Source organism: Eumetopias jubatus, unplaced genomic scaffold (assembly GCF_037043125.1).
Source record: "Eumetopias jubatus isolate StellerSeaLion01/CBP00866 unplaced genomic scaffold, mEumJub1_p1.0 scaffold_14, whole genome shotgun sequence".
Lineage (NCBI taxonomy): Eukaryota > Metazoa > Chordata > Mammalia > Carnivora > Otariidae > Eumetopias > Eumetopias jubatus.
This window is the reverse complement of record NW_028274820.1, coordinates 62,710,998-62,735,879: the sequence shown is the minus strand read 5'-3', so window position 1 is coordinate 62,735,879 and position 24,882 is coordinate 62,710,998. Positions and strand designations below refer to the sequence as shown.

Below are 24,882 nucleotides of genomic sequence, written 5' to 3'. Positions count from 1 at the left end.
AAGGAAAAAGCATTGCCATTATTTTTTGCCATATACTACTATGTAACAGATTGTCAGCACCAAATGAAAAGAACTAGAATCATTAAGTATAAGCTTCTGAATGCACCGTTCACAGAAAAATAAGTGTCTTTTAACAATACTTTTATGGTGACCTAAGACCAAGTCTCAATTCTTTATTACAAAAGGTTTTTAAAAATCTCTGAGTTGGGAAAATTTTAATATCTTGAAGGTCTTGGTTTTATCCTGTTTTTAAGTAAATTTATTTACGGTACAACAAAGACAAATATACTCTGCATATAATTAACATAATGATATTTATTTTAAGAATATAATGTTATGCTTTGCAAGTACTAAGTTAAAAAATCATTTTAGTTTAATCTAAAATGCCATATTAAAGTCAGCCATTTAATCATAAGCTCCCTAAGCCCTAGTAATGAAAAATAATCAGAACTATATATTCTATGTTAAGAAAGGTGCACCTATATACAACAACATTCCAAGCAAATTTCAATGCAGAAGCAGCCTACATTCACTGTAAATAGCTTCTAGTGAAATGATCTCTGCTCGGAAAATTAAGAGGTAAATGTTAACATGTTATAGACAGCCACTACTCAACTGCATTTTGATAAGCAACTCTGAGTCAAAAGACAGTTCACTCACTGCAAAACCCCAGTTACTGTCTCAAATACCAAATGCATAATTTGAAAATTCACTATGCAACACGGTTCATTTTTGCCTACATGGGGGGGTTTGCTAGAATGTTCCCCTCTGCTACCCCATTATGACAGTGCCCTTCCATTCAAAGGAAAGTTTTGAGCTTGGTAATGGGAAACATTCAGACTTAAATACGGTTGGGAAAAACCACAAAGTCCAGGATACTGAAGCATCTTCAAGACAGCTGGGGGAAAAAATGTTAAAAATCTTTAGCCAATCAATTGAAAACATTCACAAAGATACTACTATAAGCAATATGGAGTCAACATTTTAGGACTGCAATACATCGAGGGCAGACTATTAATAGCCAAAATTGTTATTAAAGAAGCAGAGAAAGGAACACTAAGAGATTTAACTTCCATAGTTAGCTAGTCTGACTGGATTCCTGCTCTCCACAAGCACTTATAAATGGGGAGGCACTAAAGATAGTGAATAGAAACACTTTTATTGTTTTTTCAAGTGTTGCTGATGTCCTACCTAAACATTTGGAACACTAAAAGTTAAATCAGTGTACTGTTTATCAGTCTCATTTTTTTTTGTCTTATTCATATGGTGTATGCATTAATTTAGATGTACTGATACAGGAAAAGAAGAATTAAAGCAGGAAGAGAGCAATGATTTCTAACCAGAGGTGGGCACCAGGATCACTTGGGTAGGCATTCTGTCTCAATACAGAAAATAAATTACATATACGTGGGCCCCATCCCTGGAGATGCTGAAATATACACCTGTCTCAGAAACACAACTGCTATCAATTGAACAGCATGTCGAAGTAGGAAGAGCATAAGATTTAAAGTTGAAAATAGGAATCTCCATCCTTTCAGTTAGCTATGTAATCTCCAAAAAGTTGGTCAACTTTGAGTTTCCTTTTACTCTTCTTTAATATTAGTATAAAGGTACCCAAAATATTATAGAGATGAAATTTTAAAGAGTTATGTGAAAAGCTTTATAAGTTATCAAAACATTATACAAAATATTCGTTTTTATTACCATTGTTATCAGAAAGCACTTTTCAGACTTCTCCAAAAATAAAGTTGGTCATTTTTCTCTTTTTCTCCTCATTCTGGTATTCTAGCTGTTTCAACTTCACACGGTGTCATAAATAATCCCATGGCCACCAGAAACTTACTACAGAATACTCTTGACCTATTTCTAGAGACCTATTATAGTTTCAAGGGTGTGAACAAGTCCAGGCAAACAACACTGCCTAATTTTTAAATGTTTTGGCTTCATTCTATATTTAAAAGTACTATAAATGTCCCATTACATATCTTTACATATATTGTTATTTATTTATTAATCCTATGAGGTAACTAATGCTACCTCTTTTTTACAGATAAGGAAACTGAGGCTCAAAGAAGTTAAGTAACTTATCAGAAATTACTAACCTAAGTTAAGTTCTGGGATCAGGATTCAAATTAAGGCTAAGTCGCTGGCCTGTTTATTACATGAATTTTGCTACAAGAGATGGCTACATATTTAGAGGAAGTATGCTCAAGACTGCTTTATCTTCTGAAGTTACCAAGCTGCTGTCAAAACTGGTATCAGAAATGAGCTTATACTTTACTGCTTACTTCCTTCTATTGGACAGGGAAATAGCCCTGTCCAATTAGAACTTTCTGTGATGACAGAAACAGTCTTTTTATCTGTGCTGCCTGAATTGGTAGCTACTAGCCACATATGGCCTGAAAACAGCACTTGAAATGTGGTCAGTGCAACTGAGAAACTGAATTTTAACTGTCCTTCATTTTAGTAAAATACAAAACCTGAAAATATAGGATAGATAAGGAACATACATTTATAAACTAATTAAAAACTTCTGTAGATTGCTATTTCATTTATAGCCTCAAGCTCTTAATTTGCATTGCCCAAAAAAATTATTTAAAATTCAAGCAGCCCAATATGCAAAATTAAAATATTTAGCAAGTACAAGCACATATCCATATAATTATTGCAGATCAAGACATGAAAAAAAGCAGACAGCTCCCCCCCCCCAAAAAAATCCTTTGAAAAGAAAGAGAACAAATAAGACCAAATTTGTTAGAGGCAGCCAAGAAAACTCCATGCGAAAATTTCATAATCATCACAACTTTATTTTCAGATCAAGCATCCAAACAGATATATGATCTTTTCAGCAAAATACAATGCCAAGCACTACCATGGATCAGGCATGTTACCTGAAGACTTATTTTTTGTTCTTGAACCCTCAATGATAGCAGTAGAAAACAAAAGCAGCTGAAATGTGAAATAATCCCTAGAAAAATCAAGAATTAAAAAAATTCATAACATTAGTAAGAAGCAATTACTCAAAGAATGAAAAATAGGGGCTCACAGGACTTATTAATAAATACTTTCAGAAATAAATTTATCTCTAATGGACTTAAAAGACAAAGTTAACATTATAGATCCGTGAGCTGTTACTGTACTTAAATATCGTAAGGGGAAGTAGAAATGATACTTAACAGAGGGAAACTGCCATTTTCACTATAAGACAACTATATCAATAAAAACAAGGGAGTGACCTTTATTTATTAGAGTGTCTAAAACTCAAAGTTCATGGTCAACCTCTGCTTTTATCCTTTTCAGACCCTCTGGTTCAACTAGGAATGACTGGCTTCCTCTAATGCTTTCTTTAAATATAACTGAGAACTGACTATACATAGAGCTACTTATCATTTGCAACGTTAGAAACCATTAATAGGGGCACCTGGGTGGCTCAGTCGTTAAGCATCTGCCTTCGGCTCATGTCATGATCCCAGGGTCCTGGGATGGAGCCCCGCATTGGGCTCCCTGCTCAGCGGGAGGTCTGCTTCTCCCTCTCCCACTCCCCCTGCTTGTGTTCCCTCTCTCGCTGTGTCTCTGTCAAATAAATAAATAAAATCTTAAAAAAAAAATAAAGAAACCATTTAATATTAAGACTAATTCTTTAAAAGTGGGATAGAACTTGTGACTCTTCTGATGACTTTCAAGGAAAAATGTGTATTCTTGGGAATATTTTTGGAAATACAGACATTTGGCACCTTCTCCAAGAAAATGAAAATGTAAGTGGAATAAAATGGAACTCAAACTAGAAACTCTAAAAGGTAAAATATACAAAAGGAACACAAACTCAATACTTAATAGATTTAGCTTTCTTGGGCCTTTTGTTCCTAACTTACTTTAAAAGGCCAGCTAGGGCTGCGTATTATATAAAATTAGGTATACAACAAGCTGCCGAAAGTCAAAGTCACCTAAGAAATTATTAGATTACCGAATTATTCCCCAATCTTCAAGTCAAGAGAACTATCCTATGCCCCCTCCCTATCACAAATCAACAATAAACCAAAATTCACAACCAATACACTGATTTGCTGAACTCTAAACAAGTCATTTTCTCAGACAAGTTGTCCACACTAAAAAGTATAGGAATATTCAGAAACTGCTGAACATATACAAAAATAGAAAATATAGACTTTTAACTAAATTTAAATTTGGTCCACCTTTGTTTTGAATCAATGCAGAGAGAAAACACGAGTCCTAAAAATACAAAAAAGCTAATTTTCAAGCTTATTATTGTGTACTTTTAAAATTAGATTAATGTGTTAAATTATAATGTAGGCTATTCATGGCACTACAGAGAGTCAAGCAACCTGGTAATAGGATAAAGCAAAAAAAAAAAAAAGTGTTACTTACACACAGCTCTAGATTCAAATTCCAACTCTTCAACTTATTTAGGAATATAATCAGAGTAACAATACCTATGTCATAGGGGAGCGGGAAGGATGAAGGAAGACCTGTGAAATGTCTAGCACTGTGCCTGGCAAGCAGCAGACATGTTCTGAAGATTAGCTATGGCACCACGGGCAAAAAAGGACTCTTCCTCTGAGTTTGTTTTCTCCAATCAAAAGAAATGATGAAACCTGCTCCACCTGTCTCTTAAGATTGTTGTGAAGATCTAATGAGATAGTACAAACGGGAGAAGGCGGTCTCATGGAAAAAAGAACAGGCTTGGACTTTGGACAATGTGCAAACCTCTTTGAGCCTCGTTTTTCTTCAAATAAACTGCAGGTCATCATACCTATATCTCATATGGTCTTCAATATTGACGATTAAAAACAAAAGAGCTAATAAATGTGAAAACACCTAAAAGGTTTGAACTAAGTTATCAGCTGAATATAAACAAAATTTTACTACAGTATTATTGAAGTAAACTGAAAAATGTCAACTCAAATAGTATTACAGCATGCAAAAATACATATTATGTCAGAATTATCAGATTTATGGAACTAGGATTCTATCACTTTGTTAGAATGAATCTGAGGAGTATTACAATTATATGTCTACTGCTCTTGTTGACTGAAGCTGAAGCATGATGTCTTTCCCTTCTGCTTTCTGCTGAGGCTGTAAGATAATTAGTAGGCTAATAAGTATCATACAAAGGTCACAAACTCAAATGCCTGAAGGAGGATAGCCAGAAAACATTCAAGGAGCAACTCACCTTAATCATTTTGTAAGAGAAAAGAACAGCACAGTTGTGACGATGAATGCCAACCGAATTTTGGCCTTGGTTTTAAGGGTGAAGAGGTTAACTGCGAAAAACCGATGCACACAGTCCTATCTAAAGGGGCAGAATGCCATGTAGGAATGAGGGCCCAGTGTGGCCAGATACTATATATTTAAAGCAGCTGCAAATTTAGATTTTTAGGTTAAATTTCTCATTTTTCAAAATACTGACAAAAACCCATTTTGATACTGTGTAAGCCAATTAAGAGAATGTAGTCAGATGTAGTCAATACTCTGCAATCTCTGTAATAAAGACAGTAAATTCCAGGAGGGCAGGGAACCTTGTATGCTCTGCTTCCTCTAGCATGCAGCACAGTGTTTTGCACACAGTAAGTACTTGAATAAAATATTTTTTGAACAATTAATGAAGCAAAAGATCTCAGAAGACCAGAGAAAACACCAAGTGACAAAGAAACAGCCAACGAACAGAGAAAATGCCCCAAGGCCGGGGACTGCTGTTTCAGTGGCCTGGGCACTTTGCAGTCTGATGACTCAGATGAGCTCAGAACTATTTTTTAAGTGTACTGACTTCTTTACCCACGACGTTATCAGCCAATCGACCAGAAAGCACTGGATATATACTGAGTTTGCCAACAAATACTTTTAGGTTGATTAGTATGGATAGGTAAAGTATTAAAAGTATGTACGCACAGGAAAGCTATTTAAAATGTCCAGTCCTGAAATGATAAAGCAAAGTGTGAAGCAGTAGCTCTGACAGTAAGAGCCATGAAACAATGGCAACCGAACCTTCTTTCTTGATCCCCTTTCACTCTGGCTACTAAATTACTAGAATAATGGTGACCAACTGCTGGATCCTGGAGAATCTAAATCAAGATTTAGGTAATGAAAGCATATGAAAATCAAAAAAAAGCAAGTATGAAAAGGGTTTTTAACAAATATTCTAAGGACAGAGAAAATACACTCATTTGTAAGGTTTCTTTCTTTTCAATGGGCCTGCTCAAAGTCTACCAATCCTCACCAGATACCAGTCAGCAGTATCTGAGTGACTCTCCTGGGGACAAGGAACAAGGCTGCTTCGACGCTGAGAAACCAAAAAAAGCACCAAACTGGGCTGACAACAGAACTCTCCCTGCACCCAAGAGGAGGGAAACTTCTTTCCTAACACCTTCAAACAAACAGGGTTTAGTGTGTGGCCAAGTTAATGATCACTAGGCTCTTCTTCTATCAGAGAAAGAAATAACACTATGATCTACATGTATGTCGAGAGATTCTACAACTGCTGACATTACGTAACAGAGAAAGGTCATGAGCTAAGTACACACAGCAAAGTGAACGAAGGTAAAGCAAGATAAAGAATTGAAATCGATGCCTACTGCAGTGTCAGAAAGAATAAATGGCAGAAAGGAAGCCAGGAAGGGATGGAGGGACGAGGAAGGTGCGACAACTTTATAAAGCAGAACTTCCTAGAACCACAACCTATAATTTTTTAATATTTCAGAGAAAGGATAAAAGAAAGGTCATTGCAGAAAACTAAATTAGTAATCTAGAATAATGTCATGTAAGTAACTCCAAAAAAAACTAAAAAACAAAAACCCAAAATCATGAATGAAAACAGACACAGAGGACAAATCCAGTTCTAATATTGAAATTAAAGAAATTACAGAAAGAGAAAAAAGAACACAGAAAGAAATACTAGAAGAAAATAATCCTTGAGCTGACTAAAGACTTTTTAAACTGAAAGGGCTCATGAAGCTTTATGCAGGATTAATTAGAGAGATGGGAGTAGGGTAGAAAAACACTAAAACAGACACATTCTGGGAAAAAAAATTGAATTTCCAACCTTCAAAGCACAAAATCGACCTGTACGCTTTCAAATGTAAAGAACAGGTAACTTATAATGAAAAATAGTGAGACCTAGCCAGACTTCTCATCTATAATACTAGTAGTTAGAGAATAGAACAATTTTATAGACTTAAAAAAAAAACCCTGAAATAACAATATCCTGTATTCCATATGAGGGCAAACCAAAAACATTTGTGCATGCAACAGCTCATTAAGTATATAATCTATGAAAGGTTGTCTAAGGAAATAATTCATGGAAATGCTTCTAAGAAAAGAAAATTAGAAGAACAAAAATCTCAATATACACAAAAATAAAGAGTATAAAAAACCGCAGTGAGCAATTAAACATGTGTAAGTGAAATGTAAATAGATAATACTGTGACTGAAACTGTATTATAACCATAGGTTTTTGAAATGAAAACAGTATTTCACCAATGCAAACTTAATGATGTAGAATGCAAACTGTTTCGTAACATCCAGGAATTGCAGATAGTAGGGGAGGAGGTGAGGGAAAGAACACACAAAAAAAAAACCCTTAATTTTGATAGAATATGACAGAAAAATATGTTTAAAGATACACATTAAAGTAAGGTAATCAACCAGGAATATCAAGATGCATAGTAAAGTTGTGGATTAATTTAGAGGGAAGGGAAAGCAACTTGATCAATCCAGAGAAGCTGGACAAGAACAAATAAAATAAAAAATAAGTGACAGAATAATTCCAAATTTGTCAGCTTTAAAATATTAAATCGAATAGTGTAATCTACTATTCAGTCTCAACAAATCAACTTATTTGCCATGAATTCAAACAAACAAACAACTCAGGGCAACACAGGGAAGCAACTATCCTAGAGCACATGCAAAGATGTAACAGCTCAGGAGTGAAGATGAAAAAGAGAAGGAAAAAGGACTTACAAAATGAAGGTGAATCTAGATGCATAAGAAAGAGCAGACATTCCTGAAATCACAGGGACAAAAGAAGTCAGAAACAAGAAAAATAAATTGGAAATGAAGAAAATGTTAAAAACAGAGAAAAAAATGGTATCTATTGAAAACGAGAGATCCAACGGCTTATCTATAGTCAAAAATAAAATTCAAGGGGTGCCTGGTTGGCTCAGTTGGAAGAGCATTTGACTCTTGATCTCGAGGTCATGAGTTTGAGCCCCACGTTGGTTGCTGAGATTACTTAAAATAAAATTCCAGAAAACATTACAGAAATGAAAATATAACTAAAGCTGCATATTTGAAGGGGACACTGAGTCCTAGAAAAAAAACCTAGCCATGAAAACCCAAATCTATTTCCAAAATATCCTACTGGTGTCAGACTCCTTCACAGTAGCATTTTAACACTACAAGATTGGAAGAATGTTTATAATACCCTCCAGAAAAGTAAGTGTAACCCAAAGATTTCACACCTAAACAAGAAGTCTAGAAAATTATTTCCCATGAACCCTTCTCAAAAGATTTACATGAGGATGAACTTCAGCTAATCAAGAGATGCCTAGAAAACCAAAGCAAAAGGACCGGCAGTGAGAATTAAATCTACTTAACTCTAAGATCAAAATAAACATGGGAATTATGATTAGGGATTGTATAAACTGAAAACCTAAATTAAGGGCAAAAGAGCTAATTATTATCTTTAATAATTTAAGTATCATTTAAAGCTGACAAAGCAAATAACAGAAGTGTAAATATATTTAATACTCTTAAAAAGTAAACAAGAGATAATGCAATAACCAAAATCAGGATATAGAAGAAGGAAAGGAATTGGGGCGCCTGAGTGGCTCAGTTGTTTAGGCATTTGACTTTGGCTCAGGTCTTGATCTCAGGGTCCTGGAATCAAGCCCCACATGGGGCTCCCCACTCAGTGGGGAGTCTATTTCTTCCTCTCCCTATGTTCCACCCCCTGCTCATTCTCTCTAATAAAATCTTAAAAAAAAAAAAAGGAAAAATTTTTATCATTTCATTCATCATTTCGTATTTCATCACTGCTCATAAAAATTAACAGCGTGTAAAAATATGAGCATCAAGATTATATAGTTATAGTCACACTTATGAAATTAATCTCTAAAAAAAGAAATACAGTTCTTCCTAACTAAAAGAAGAAATATGGAGCAAAGAAAAACTGGCTACTTGGTGAAATGTTTTTAAAAAGCTATAAAAACAGGAAGTATAATATAAAATGACAGAATTAAAACTAGCTGTATTACTAAATGTAAATGGGCTAATACAACACAGTAAAAAAAAAAAAAGACTAGATTGGATTCCAAATAAAATTAACCCTGTATTGTACACAAGAAGTATATCTGAAACAAAAAGATGAAAGATGGAAATACAAAGAAAACACTTATCAGGAAAATACAAACAAAAAAAAAAAGAGAGAGAAAGAATTACACTCTTAATATCAGACAAGGTCACAGTGCAAAAAGCATTAAAGGAGACACAGAACCCTTTAAATACTAAAAGATGCAATTTGCACCTAAGTTATAATGATTATGAATAACAAAATCATAGCAACATTCTATAAAGCAAAAAAGTACAAGCAATACAAATAAAAATAGAAACGTCAGCAGTAGGAAACTTTAATTCACCTCAGTCCATGACAGATCAAATAAAACAAGATGGATATAGAAGACCTTAAATTGAACATGAATATGGAACGTTTGCCAAAAATGACATGTTAAACCACAAAGAAAAAACTTAGTAAATTAAAAATACAAAAATAGTACAGATAGCATCCTCCGATCATAATACGGTAAAACTAGAAAACAAATAGCAAAACTGGAGAAAAAAGGCACCTAACACCTGGGAATTTAAAGACTCTCCCTTAACTTTTGAGCTAAAGAAGAGATCCCCTAAATATAAAATATCTAAACAACAAAAAGAAAGTAATAGTGATAAAATACTATATATCAGAATCTATGGAGCAGAGCTAAAATATAAGAGAAAAACTCATAGCCTTGCATATTTATGCTGAAAAAGGAAGGAAGGAAAAGAAGAAAGGATGAAAGAAAACGAATTAATACTCCCAAGACAACAGACAAGGAAAAGCACATCTAAGGAATCAGAAGAAATAAAAAATATTTTTAAAAGCCTAAGAAATTAATTCTAAAACAGGAAAAAAATGATAGACCCAAAGGTATTTAAGGCCAACAATAAAAAGGGTGAAAGAAAGTAAACACTGATACATAAGTTAAGAAAAAATTGGGAAAACAATCACATTTAGGCAGAAAATAAAAAACCGTAAGAGACTAATTTGCTAACAATATGCAGCAATGAAATAGGTAACTTTCTACTTTACTTTTAAGAAGCAAAGCAGACTGAAGGCAGAAATCCAAACAGATTATTTCTATAGAAATCGGAGAGAGCTCTTAGAGTTATCCTCAAAAAGCATGAGGCCCAGACACTTCCGCAGGGAGTTACACCAAACCTTTGAAGTTCAGAGAATCTGAATGCTATTTATACAGCTGCAGAGCATACAAAAAGGAAATCTAAATGATTTCTTCTGAAGCAAGCATAACAATGATTCTAAGACTCAAAAAAAGATTACGCCCAAACCAGTCCAATCTTAGTTTTGCAAAAATCCTAACTGAAATACTAGCAAATACACTCCAGCACCACACTAAAGGTAAAACTCCAAGTATTATCAGAAATAACAAATTCGCATACATCGCAGACCAAGCAAGGCTTTCGGGACTGTGTCCCACAAACCTACTCATACAGATACAAAACACCAGGCACAATTTAAAATCCATCAACAAGGGACTGGTTAATCACCTGTGGCTCGCCCACCTATAAAATATAAGGTAATTGTAAAGAACAATGGAACTCATTTGGAGTAATTTCCAGGATATATTATGAAAAAAACTTAAGGTTCAGAACCATCTACAGCATGATATCACCATGTAAAAAGTGTGGGGGGCAGATTATGTGTATACCTTTACATATGCAGTAAGTATCTCTGGAAGGATCACAAGAACTGGTAGTATTGCCTGCCTCTGGAAAGGGTGACTGAGGGACTGAGGTGAGAGGGAGACTTCACTGGATATCCTTCGTGTCTCTTTGCATTGGAACCACTGCAAACATGTTACCTCTTCAAACACAAAATTAAAATCAATTACAAGAAAGGGGTGAGCAAAAAGACAGCAGGTGAATGTAAACAAAAAGAAATCATTGGGAGACAATTCTCCCTAGGTCTCTCATGTTTCAGCATGTCTTAGACTCTTTTCAATGATTTTTGTAAAGCAAACAGCCCTGGAAGACAGAGGCAGTGTCTTCTCCAGAGCCAAGGGCAGACCTGCTTACTTCCCACCATAAAACATTCAGGTTCCCTAACTAAGCTCAGGGTTCCTTTTCTGCAGTGCAACTCAATGAGTGTGCAGATACCACCTGGCTCCTCTCACATCACCCTGTGGGAATTGAGGCTGGAGGAAGGGGCACAAGAAAATGCTGATATTGTTATGATTAATAACATTAAAAAGTCCTTTGATTCTGGTTTCTGCCAGAATCCATGGAACTGTGGCAGGCTAACTTGTCAGCTTGCAGGAAGGGTAAAATCTCAGGCCCCTCAGTTTTTGCATTAGTCAAAATAATATCAGATAAAACAAACTATTAGGTAAAGCAGAAGAGAGAAGCGTATAATATAAAAACATTCAATGCAAAAGGAAAATAAAGCACAAATATTTGGGCAAATAACATAGCTATGAAATATATAAAGCCAGGAAAAAATGTGCTGCAAGGCAAATATCACCAAAAGAAATTTAAAAGACTTTAGGGGCGCCTGGGTGGCTCAGTCGTTAAGCGTCTGCCTTTGCCTCAGGTCATGGTCCCAGGGTCCTGGGATTGAGCCCTGCATCTGGCTCCTTGCTGAGCGGGAAGCCTGCTTCTCCCTCTCCCACTCCCCCTCCCCCGCTTGTGTTCCCTCCCTCCGTCAAATAAATAATAAAAAATCTTAAAAATAAAATAAATAAACTTAAAAAAAATTGGTAAAATTATAACCAGAGGGGATACCGTAACAAACTCCTTCCTAAATCTGTCAGTCATAAGCAAGGATACAGACTATTTCAATAATGTAACCAAACTCAACTTTTTAGAAATATATATATATTTTTTTTAAAAAGTAAATCTAGTATCTACATCAAAATGACTTCTCATTACACACATCCCTCCCCCCAAAATGTATCTTTTGAAATGCAGCCTTTTTTTTCTAGCTAACTCCTGAATCAAGCAGATTAAAAACTGAAATGAGTAGTTATCTAGTAAATAACAAGAACATTTTCTTATAAAACTTTCTTTATATATACTAAATCTCAGACTGAGATAAATGCTAAGGAGTACAGTTTAAAGAGATTAAGGTAAAAGGACACCCAAGTAACAATAATCTAGGAGGTGCTGAGAGGTCAAGAAGCCTGGAGATCCCAAATCAGTCTAGCAGAAAATGGAAGAAACCAAGCAAATCATAAATCTTATAAATATTTAGATGGCAAAGGAATAGGACTATCTAGAATATATCCGTTATGGCTTTTATTGTTATATTACCTTAATACACTTAAAAGTGTTAAGAGTTAAATACAATCCCCCCACAATGCAGAGCCACTCTAATATTGCCTTCCCTGAAACCAAACCACTCAGTGGCTGGGGAGATACTACTCAAGGCCATCTCAGAGGCAAATCCAGGGAAGTATTCTGAATTATCAGGGCTACTGTGACTTAAAGAGGGGGAGAAAAAGCATTTAAAAAAAAAAAAAGTTATGCAAGTAATAAATGGTCACTGAAAAACTATTCACAAGCATTTCTTTAATAGTCCTCCCTAAAATCTTTCTTGAACTCAACAAAATATTCAGTGACTCTCTGCAAAATCCTTACTCCTCCCTTGGCGGGGGGGGAAATCACATTTCATAATTTTCACATTTTGCAAAAATTCAACATCCCTGGCATTTTGTTTAGAGGAACCAGGTACTCTCTTAACTATCTCTTCACCCCAAACTGAGTCACTCTACCTCTAACCCTCGAGTCACCTGAGACTCCTTGTTGGAGAAGCTTATTATAACTGCAGGCTGACTCACTAGCTGGACCCTGGCAATCTGGAGGCTCCTCACCCCGTCCTCTGTCCTTAAAATGTGCTTTCTGCTTCCTTTCCCCACTCCCAGAAGCTGCCTCAAGGGTACAGCCTTGAGACAGTTATGTGGTATTGAGAACATCTGGACAATATATGCGACTAAACCTAGTTAGGGCTCTATATAGTCTTAAGATTTGGCAGGCAGGGATCTACTAGTATTGCTGCTGCCCAAGATAAGCCTCGTATGTAAATTCCCTTGCTTATAAAAACTGTCACCAACCAGAGCTGGCTTGGTTGGCTGGCTCAGTCGAAGGAGCTTGCGACTTTTGATCTCATGGTTGTGATTTCGAGCCCCACTTTGGATGGAGAGATTACTTAAGTAAATATTAAAAAAACAAAAACTGGGGCACTTGGGTGGCTCAGTTGGTTAAGCGACTGCCTTCGGCTCAGGTCATGATCCTGGAGTCCTGGGATCGAGTCCCGCATCGGGTTCCTTGCTTGGCGGGGAGTCTGCTTCTCCCTCTGACCCTTCCCTCTCGTGCTCTCTCTCTCTCTCTCTCTCTCAAATAAATAAATAAAATCTTTAAAAAAAAACAAAAAAAACAAAAACAAAAAGCTGTCACCTACCAATTTGGACTGGTCTGTCTCTTCCTTTGGTCTCTGGCCTCTCCCTGGTCTCTTCCCGCCCTATGCATAGCAGAGCAGTTTCATATCACAGCTGGGAAACTCTGGGGAGCTTTGGAACCAACACTCCTCCCCCTCCCCTTTCTAGACTCACTAAGCCCAACTCATCTTCTCTTTGAAATGCCTCTGACATGGCTTTCTCCTCCCAGTGCTTCACCTAACCACTTCCACATCAAGTACCACACCATTCTCTAAACTGGTCTTTAAAGAAATTATTTTTACAAACATTTTTGCATATGAAAGATCCAAGTTCGAAACAATTCATTTTAAAAACTTCTTTATAAGGCCTCATCTTCGATTCTCTTACTGTTTTCCCTTGCCCCAAACCGGCCTACTTGTTATTCCTCAACAGGCCCTCCTTTTCTCTCCAAACCTTATTAATCCTTTCAAGGTCTATCTAAATAGATCATCTTTTACTATGCACTTTTCTATACATATAAATTATTTTGTAAAAGGGCAAAACTGTTGACAGACATTGGCTGAACCCTAGCTTTGCTCTTATAGAGGGAAAACACACAAAAAATGAGAACTTTGGAAATGCACTGTATTTGTATTCGTATTAGATAGACTTCCTTGAAAATAAGACTTTGTCAATATCACACATCTTAACCAAAACAAGAACAGTACCAGGGAACAAAACCTTTTTCCCTTTGAGGACAAAACACTGTCGGTTCACTTAGTCTTTTTAGGGTCTCTGTTGTGTTTCTTCGATTTCTTAATATCAGGAAAGCTTACTTTGAATGTTAGAATGATTTTTTTAAAAAAATGAACATTATGAAAGCGATGCAAGGATAAGGAGAGCACAAAAGAGCCAAGACTGATGAATGATATGAAAGATCTACGAAATGAGACAAATCAGGAATTGGTAAATAAAGAAATGTCCTCATCCTGAAATTTTATTAATGAAATCAGAAATGGAATCTGAAACCTACCTCATGCTTTAGAATCTGTCAGAACTTCCTTCTCACTCAACTATGTATTTTACTTCAACTTCTATTCTACGGAACTATGTATGTTACTTCAACTTCTATTCTACCTATCTCCTTTGAAAGGATGCTATAAAGAAAGAATGTATCTCCAGATAAAGTTATCCACGTGTAGTCACTGTACTTTCCACAGTACTTCTATTAATAGGGAGGATGAAAGGATCTAGGATTCCACAAGATTAAGCAATCTGCCTGTCAAATTCAGATTTCAGATTTTAGCCGTGTAGGCCACCAAGTTGCTCGTAAAAAGCAGGAAGTATTTTTTTAATTAAATTGCAGCTTTAAATTGTCACATCATGTGAGAGCAGATAGTCGAATCCCCGCCCCCTGCTTCTCCATATCTTACACAACTATTACTGCTGTGCAAGACCTTCAGACATCTAATTTGGAATTAAATAACTACGGGCTTTTAAAATATCAAAGGAATTGCAGATTTGTTAGCATATTAGGCACCTACTCCAAGTCAAAGGTAGTATCTCTTAGTAAGAACAAGTCTTGTTTACTTAGCACTCATTACTACAAAGACTATGCATGATTTCTCACTTGATTCTTAAAATAAATCTATTAGAGGCACTACTTCTAGCCCTAAATTTCTGGGAGAGAAAACCAAGACCAAGATGGCATAGCTATTAAGTGGTAAAATAAGGATCTGAACTCAGCAAGCTGAACTCAAAGTTAGTACTTTGTTCAAAGTACTGCTGTTCTTTTTAATATTTTAAATGCAAACTGGTGCTGTTTTTGAGCAGTTACGTATTAAAAGTAGGGCAGTAAAACTGAATTTAGTGTCTTATAGGCATACAATTTTCATGATGGCATATAATGGGTAAGACTGTAAGTGTTTAAGTTTCTTGTATGACCATGCCTGATCCATTGCCTTTATAATGTTAACACATACTAAATTTTAAATTACTACACAAAACAAAAAGCATTTTAGAAATACTAACACGGGCACCCGGGTGGCTCAGTTGGTTAAGCGACTGCCTTTGGCTCAGGTCATGATCCTGGAGTCCCGGGATCGAGTCCCAGGCTCCCTGCTAGTCTGCCTCTCCCTCTGACCCTCTTCCCTCTCGTGCTATCTCTCATTCTCTCTCTCTCAAATAAATAAATAAAATCTTAAAAAAAAAAAAAAGAAAGAAAAGAAATACTAACGCAAGTGGAACAAGGTAAAATATTTTTCAGGTTACTTTAACATTTTTCTCTTTTCATTTGGCACTTGGTTTATGGTGTCTCTAGGTATGATTTTATTTTTATTTATACTACTTGGCATTATAATGCTCCTGAAAATTGGAGAATTCCTGTCTTTCAACAATTCTAGAAGGTTCTCTGCCATTTCCCTTCAAACATTGCCTCTTGCCAATTCCATCTCCCATCATACATACGTTGTACCTTTAGTCCCACAGTCTTTTAGTGAGCCTATGCCTTTGGACTGTAAACTTGATAAATATTTCTCAGGTTTTTTCATCCCTCACTAGGTGGACCAGGATGGCTAGACTGGGCTGGAGTTGAGTATTTCCCTTCTCCCAGGTCAGTCAGGCTCTGGTTAACTAGTTTCTCTGAAGCAGGCCCTGTTAAGAACAGAATCCTCTGGTATATTTCAAAATGGTCCCTCTCTCCCTCCCCTTACCAGAAGCAGGAGGGGATTCTTTTCCCATATTTATAATGGGAACCTGGTCAAACTCCTGGAGGACAATCTTATAAAACTGTGGGGGCCCCAGTGTGACTAGGTGTCCCTGGAGTTTTAAACCCTCAGACTTGTCTGCACTGAGCCCCCAGCAACTCATCAATTACAGTTCAGGTTTATCTACCCTGGCACTGGTTTCCTGCAGTGGTTCCCACTCTTAAGTCTCTGCTAAACCTGAGACTCTGGTCTCTACAATCACTAAGGGAGAGGGGGCAGTTTGTCCTGTGTCCTCCCATCTCTTATGAATTCAAGAAAAGTTATTGGTTTCTCAGTCTGTTCAGCTTTTTACTTGTTGTTAGGACAGAGTGGCTACTTCCAAATTTCTTACATGTGGAGCTAGAAACCAGAAGTCAACTCCATCTCTTTTTCTGAGATTATTTTATATATGGTAGATGCTCTTGCCCCAGGCTCCATACCATGTACCTCTCTCATATTCTCCACCGTTGTTACACTCTGCTTAATTTCCTCAGACCCATCTTATACCTAATTCTCCTTATGGCTCTAATTTGCTGTTAATAGTTGTGATTTTAATTTCAATGACAGAAGTCTAAAGGGTTCAATTTCTGTCTTATTCACCATGTCTTTTTTTTTGTTTGTTTTTTAACTTATTTCCTCTTCATCCTTTTACCACTGTAATGATTTAAAAATAAATCTATAGTTCTAAAGTTCTTGGGGGTGGTAATTCTAATCACATCTGCTCTCACTCCTTGTATATTTTTAATTTTTCATCTCAGATTCACCTTTAATCAATGGTGACTGTATTTTCTATAGGAATCCCATGTGGGTTTTAGAACAGTTGTGCTTTTGTTTTGCCAGCCTCTTCTAGGATATCATCTATTTTGAAATTTCTTAATTCAATATACAGTATAAGGGATCTGATACTTTCTACTGCCTTCAATTTCACTGCATTGCCTGACAATTTATGGGGCGAAATAATGACTTTACTTCAATGCTGTCCTATAATAATGTAATCTTTACGAAGTCATTTAAAACTATTAGGAATCCGCATTTAAGTTAAAACTCAACCACAGTAACCATCAAGGCAAATAAATGAACAGAGATGTCAAATCACATATAACAGAAACTCCACAAAAGGCAAAGTTTACACAAACTCAGACAATGAAAACTACCTCCTTATTTAAAATCCTGCTTCATGGCTGGCAAATTTTTTTTAACCTCAATTAATAAGAGATATGCCATGTTCAGAAAGCATCCTGTATCCAGGAAGATTAAAACATGTGGAGGGGGTCTTAAAACCAAGAAAATGCAGTACATAGGCAAAGAGCAAGTTTATAACTTAAAATGAGAACCACAACCATCTGGAAAGTCACAGTATCTATACAAGGAAAAAGTACATTTTTTCTTACATGGAAAGCCAGGCCAGTAGAAGGCTGCTTGTACACATGGGAATCCAAGTCTGACTGCCTGGTGCAATGTTATCTTCAACATTTCAGTGAGTCTGTACATTACATTCTCTGGCAGACTGCACAGAAGGAGGGAGCCTTTTTCCTCACTTCCATTACAAAATGAGTTCCCTTCTAAGTGACTCAATCTTTCTTCAAATTTGTTTACTTTGACAGAGTAATAGTCACATCTTACTCTGTCCACAGAGTCAGGTTTTTTCCTGATGATTCTGAAAAGCTCTGCTTTGATTCACTGATAAGTATAATAAACAACTCTTAAGTCACATGTCCTCCAGGTACACATGCACACACATAGTACCAATTGCCGATGAAGCAAAGATTTCTTTAAATACGAACCTTACTGCCCTCAATTGCACTCCTGCAAACTAAAATAAAAACTGAAATTTACAGGACACAAAACAAGCTATCATCTAGTGAACTTTAAAGTCCAATAAAATGAAGAGTAAGAATTTGCTAACAATATTTATTTCATCTTTTGGTTTTGGATCTGAAACACTTCAGAAAATGAGGAACAAAGAAATGAAGAAAGACTCTATGCCCATAAAATTTATATTAAGTTCACAGACTACACAAAAATTAGGTCCATAAACTAAACAATGAAGCACACAGAAAAGGGTAAAGTATATGAAATAGGCAGTGATGACAGACAGAAGCAGAAAAATGTTCACCTTTAGCCCAGAAGGCTGGTCTACAGCCTGCATAGTTCCGATAAGGATCAAATATGGACTGGTTGCTACATTCTTAAAGGGTCTCATGACTGCTTGTATATGTCACACAGAGCTAATATCAAGCTGAATGATAAGTACCAGAGAAATCTTGTGAAAGTAGTTTTATGAGCAGAAATTTTAAGAGAACATTTATGATCTAATACTCCCTGCAAGCCCCCTCCCCCTTGAGCACTAAGCATCTGCCCACCAGCTTCACACTGCAGAGTGCAGCTCTTTCTGCCCGCGGGTCCTGTCCCCGTGCTAAATAAACTTACTCTGAGTTGCACAGTAAAATGTCTCATGTGTTTTTTCTTAACCCTCACGGCACACTCAGTGATCATGCAACAGGCAGTCCCTGACTTAAGGGCAATCATATAGATGAACACTCACTGTGGCACTATGAATTTTTTTCTATCCTGCCAAAACACCACCTGCAGTAGATAACCACTCACATCATTCTGAATCATTCCCTGCCAGACTGCCTTGGGCCTCCTACCTGAACCTCTGCCGAGCCAGCTGCCTCAACCCTGAGCGCTTCCACCTAGCCAATTTTCTTCTTCAGTTACCAAGACTTGCGTATTTGCATATAGTATTACATGTTTTAAAAGGAAAAAAAACAACAACAACACGAAAATCATTGTGAGCTAGTCTGGAAACCAAACCAACATCTCTGTTGAGTATAAATCTGAAACTCCGAATCACCAGTTTATATTTAAATTTCTGAAATTCATCCTATTCTAGAGTTTGACTATACGCAAACAATGAATCATGGAACACTACATCAAAAATTAATGATGTAATGTAAGGTGATTAACATAACATAATAAAATAAAATAAAATTGTTTGACTATAAATATATCCAGCCTGAAAAACAAGCCCAACTAATCTCCTTGCTGTGAATATTTACAGTTAAATTAATATACATTTAACAAACAAACTTCAAAATTTCAGTTCTAGCTAGTCTAGGAAAGGTTGTAAAAGGTAAAATAAGCACCATGCTGAATAAAATTCTCATCTGACTATCAACACAATTTAGAGGCCCCATCTCTCTGATGCATCTCTCTCTCTATAGAATCGATTTTTAGGAATTCAAATATGAAGTTATATAAGAAGCCCAGGTGACTGAAGATTCTCTGACTCAACTTGCTCTAAACTTTATAGTAATGATTGATGAAATTTGGGAGACTGAAGCGCAAGAGAATATACTACCACAAAATAAGCCTCTTTGGTATAAGGATTATTTTAAAGAGAATGAAAAACAACAGACCCAGGAGAAGCTCTGAAAACAGAGTAAACGTTATCCTTTTGTAAGGGAAATTTACATTCATGAAGGAAATCTCCTTTGTAAGAGTGTCTCCCTTTCAACACCAGGAAAAGGCTGACTCTAAATCATAAGAGAATATTACAAGAGAATCTTATCAGTGGAGAAGGCACCCAGACTTAAATATGCATAACAAACCCCTTGTTTACCATGATTTTCCTGGTAACCTCCCATAACTAGCTGCTCCCAACCCCACCCTCACATTCTTTGTCTTTAGCACTAGAAGGTATTTAAATCCACATTCTAAACCATCTCAGAGATTTGCTCCCTTCTCCCAGGGTATCACCCATGTATACAAGACTTAAGCATGTTGAACTTTTGTTTGTTTTTCTCTTATTAAATATCTGTCTTTTATTAGAGGTCTCGGCCAAGAACTCAGAAGGGTAGAACGATTATTTTTTCCCCTCGCTACAGGGTTCTGCCCTCAAAACAGCCTGGTGTAAGAATTCCCAGACTGTAATGGGGAGGCATACTGCCCATCAGCCACCACTCTCTAACCTAAATCAGCCCACCGAAACAACTCCTTTTACCACAGCTGGCCACTGTCCCATTTTTAAAACTTCAAGAGCCACATATAATTTTTATGAAGAAGCTGTTTTGGCTGCTTGTTTTGAATGTTTATAGTTAATATATATTTAACAAATTAAAACATTTCAGATCTACCTACCATAAAGTAGGTAGCCATTCTTAAAAATATTTGCAACTTTATTTGCTTTTCTCATTAAGTTTACTACTGAATTGGAAGACTATTAAATATTTAAGACCTAAATTCTTGGTTTACAGTGTTCAATAACAAAAATTCAACTGAGTAAATTTTAAAGATCTAATTGGCTTTATTAATCAATTCATGCAGCATCCTGTCTAGCAAGTAGAGGGGAGCTCCAAAGGGCTACAAGGAAAGGTTTTTAAAGGTAGAGAGGGGGTGGAAAAAAGAAAATTATTAGCAAAGAATCCATTGTTTTAGGCAAGGTCACCCTTCTAAGGGGAACTGAAGAGATCTATCAGATTTCCTAGCGCTGACCAGGAAATTCTCATGTTGACTGGTTTAAGGTTACATTTTGGGGTGGGGGTGGGGGGCTGAAACTGCAGTTAGGTTAGGTATAAGTCTTGGTTTACTGACTTGGTGCCTTGACCTAAGTGACACCATTTTGGGCCTGTGGGTTCCTTTTTAAGAACACTATCCCCAAGCAGAAGGTTACATATTGGTTCCTGAAGGTATCTTCACGACACCAAATATGTGAGCTAGTAAAAAAACTTTGACTTGAGCCCAGTTAAATCAGGAAATTAAAAACTGCTAAATATCAACATTCATAAAGACTGCAGCATATATATATATATCACACAATAAGTAAATGTACAGAATACTAAGGTTATGTGCAAATATAGAGTCAAGGAATTAACATCTGTGCTTTCAAAGTTCAAGGCTAGACTTTAACATTCAAGGGTTTTTATTTTTAAGACACCTGCAATAAACATAATAATTATGGAGAGTAATAAGATAATGGAGTACAAATGAGAAACAAGCCCCATCACTTTTACCTCAAATTTTGAGACTGACTGAGAGTATTTTTTTATTTTTTAAGTAACTGAATTTCAATTATATTATGCAAAGTACTCAATTCAATTTCACAATGCAAAAAGGTTTGGATTTAATCAACAGGTACATTTACTATTCAAAGGAATTGCTACAATCTCCTTTTACTTATTCATTGGGAAATAAATGGGAAAAAAAGTTCTATTGTCACTACTATGACAGTGTGGCTAAAGCACTACTCTATTACAGAGAGATTCCTAAATCAGTTTGCAAAAACGCTAGTCAGGGTAAAATGTTTATGTCGATAATATCGATAAATATTTATTGATAAATACCAATAAATATCGATAAACCGCACAATATCGATAATATCGACATAAGCTACTCCCCACCCCAGCATTTTTGTAATCCGGGGAGATATCTCAAATTCTTAACTGAGTGCTACTACATTGATTAATCTCTGGCTGATGCTCGGCTGTAGGATCCATCTGTTTTATTCACTGCTGTATCCCAAGTTCCTAACACTACACCTCATACTCCACAGGTTCTCAAAAGACATTTATTGAGGGGGTGCCTGGGTGGCTCCGTGGGTTAAGTGACCAAACTCTTGGTTTTGCGGGAGTCATGATCTCCCAGCATGGGCCTCCACGCTCAGCACAGAGTCTGCCTGTCCCTCTCCCCATCCTCTGCCCCTTCCCCAAATCATGCACTCTCAAATAAATAAAATCTTTAAAGAAAAAAAAGACATTTGTTGAATGAAGTCAACCTTGCAATTGGCTTCACTGTTTACTGGTGCTCTTCCTACTCCTATTCCTACTTCCTATTTCAAACCAAATATTAAATTTGAAAAATCCCTTAAATTTCTTGTAGACTTTTGAAATTTGTCTATTTATGAAATTTTGAAAAAAGCCAGGAATGAACTATATGATTTTTTTTCAAGTCTATTTCAAAATGTACCAAGGCTACCCTGAAAAATCTGCCCTTTGCCTTTTAAATTTTACCTGAAACATAAAATTCATAAAATCTAAGGTAATTCTAATTTAAAATCGCATTTTAAAGCACTGGACTTACCATTATAGGTTATTCTTGGCTTTGTTAAACACATCACAAGATGCAAATCCATTTCATCTGAAGGTACAAATTTTGAGCATACGGGGCACTTAAATCCTAAAAAGTAAAAGAAACCCATTTTACTCAATTATTCTGATTATCCAATTCTATTTTTTAAAAAAGCAGCAAAGACAAAAAGCATTTCAAATTTCAGTATTATTCTTACAGTAATACACTACTTAATTGCAAGTTAGGTTGGGGAAGGAGTTTTGTAACTATGATAACTGACTTCAATCAATTTATAAAGACCATCCCATTTCAAATGAAACAAGTACAAATGAGAAGAATTAGGCTCACTATGAAACTCCCTTATCTTTTTCTAACGTATGGGTCCAATCATTCTTGTTTCTAATTTTTTACCTTAACCTGAACTTCTGAATTTGTGGAAATTACCCTTCCAGCTTAGTAGGGCACAATTTGAGTCACAAGGTTTTACAGCTAGACAGTACTTTAGAAACTATTCTACTCCATGGACCTTTTAAAAATTATTCTGAAATTGGCAAAATCAGGTCTAAAAGCTAAGACTCCTGTCTTCCAGTAGTGATCTTTCTCTTACACTATGCTACTAAAGTCACAATGCCAACCAAAAATGGCATCATATAGGGCAGATTTCCCAGTCAACTCTGACACTTAAATATTAGTTTCCTACAATATTCCATCTGCACCATTTGCCTCATGCAGTCTATTAAAAATAAAGTGGTATACTGAACGAGAGAATCGGCTATACATTCAGCTCAACCCTACTCCCTCACTTACAGGGGACCCGTCCTATCTATGGTTCCTTACAGTTGCCCTGCTGCCCTACTTCTCCCTCTCTGACATCCCGAAGCAGATGGAGTAGCATTGGACACCTGATTCAAGATAGCCAATTTATAGTTTGGCTAGGAACAACAAACCAGAAGCGGCACAAAAAGATGGTCTGGGCCAATCTGTTTTTCTTGGAAATATGACAAGAAACAGCAAGAGAGTACACTTGCTAGCTGTAAAGAGCTGAGGCAGAAAGGGCACATGTAGGTTAGAGAGAGACCAGCGGCTCTGTAAGCTGAACTTAGAAGAGAACAGAAACCAAGGGCCAGCAGAGGAAAACGGTTTGCATGGAGACTGAGGAGCAGATGTGCAGAGAGGAACAGAAGTGCCGTGAGAAACAAAAGCTAGTAAGAAGGTTAGTGAAAGAAACCAGTCCCTAACGCTGCCTCCGAGTCTGACAGCTCTATACTTCCAGCACATGTGTGTTCTTAGAGGTGCTCTCCTCCATTCATTGGGACTTAAAACTCACTGTGACCAAATGTGTCAGACTAGAATCACACTTCATGCAGAACTTTATACAAATCAGGAAAAGGTTCTGGCATAGGTACTTAATCCAGGTACGATTTTGAACACTGTTTTGACATTGTAGTAAATGCATTTTAAAAGAAAGGAAAAAAGGTATGTTTACTTCCCCTTCTTGAAAACCACCAAAATGAAAACGAAGAAAGAGGAAATTCATTTAAAATGAAACTATAAACTAGCTATAATCCCCAAATACCAGTATAAGGAAATTTAAGTCAAATGGGGAGAAGACAGAGACTCTCAAGTGTCATTCATATTTCAAGGACCAACAATCTTTTGCTTGGAACTGTAAAAAAAAATTCTTCCCTTGAAGTTAAAAAGGGCATAAAAGAGGAAAAGAGGCAACCAATTTTCTAACTATTGATCAGAATCATCTGATAATAAATCTGATCATAAACTCTAAATTATCAAAGTACAATACTGTGAACTACTGACAGCTATCCAACCGCTCACAAAGTAGAGCCAAAGGAGAGAAAACTTTGTGCAAAGAACCACCTGGATTTCTAGTTAAATACAATAAATTAACATATTTCTTTCTCCTCCCATCTAAAACCCACTGAAATGAGAACAAAATAAAAATAAGATAAAGAAGAACTTGAAAGGAGATAGCAGATGAGAAAACAGACATCCCAAGTGCCTGTGGAAGTCAGTCAATTCTCACTACCTAATTCTCAAAGGACTCCAAAATCTATACCTCCAAATGACTTCCCAAGACAATGGTGAGGCATGACGTTAAAATCTAGTTTGATTCGGGCTGGGAAAAAAACAAACAAAAAAAACCCCCTAGATCCTCAATCCATGACATATAGCAACTACAAGAAACTACAGTGCCCCAACTATAGCAGGAGAATGAAGCCTAACTATAAAATAAAAGACCCAAAACAGAGTGACCTGAGGACCCCAGGCACAGCAATGGGAAGGGAAGAAAACACAGGAATAAAAGATCTATGTACAGGGGCGCCTGGCTGGCTCAGTCATTAAGCATCTGC

At 36.4% G+C, this 24,882-nt stretch overlaps 1 protein-coding gene across 2 annotated transcripts in view; it reads right to left on the bottom strand.

The window, feature by feature from the left end:
• Positions 1-24,882, bottom strand: part of ZNRF2 (zinc and ring finger 2) — a 99,805-nt gene that overhangs the window by 19,283 nt on the left and 55,640 nt on the right. For both annotated transcript variants that reach the window (XM_088018546.1, XM_028119263.2), the window contains exon 2: positions 22,526-22,621. In XM_088018546.1, coding sequence (XP_087874672.1) covers positions 22,526-22,621 — 96 coding nt within the window. The remainder of the gene's footprint in view (positions 1-22,525; positions 22,622-24,882) is intronic.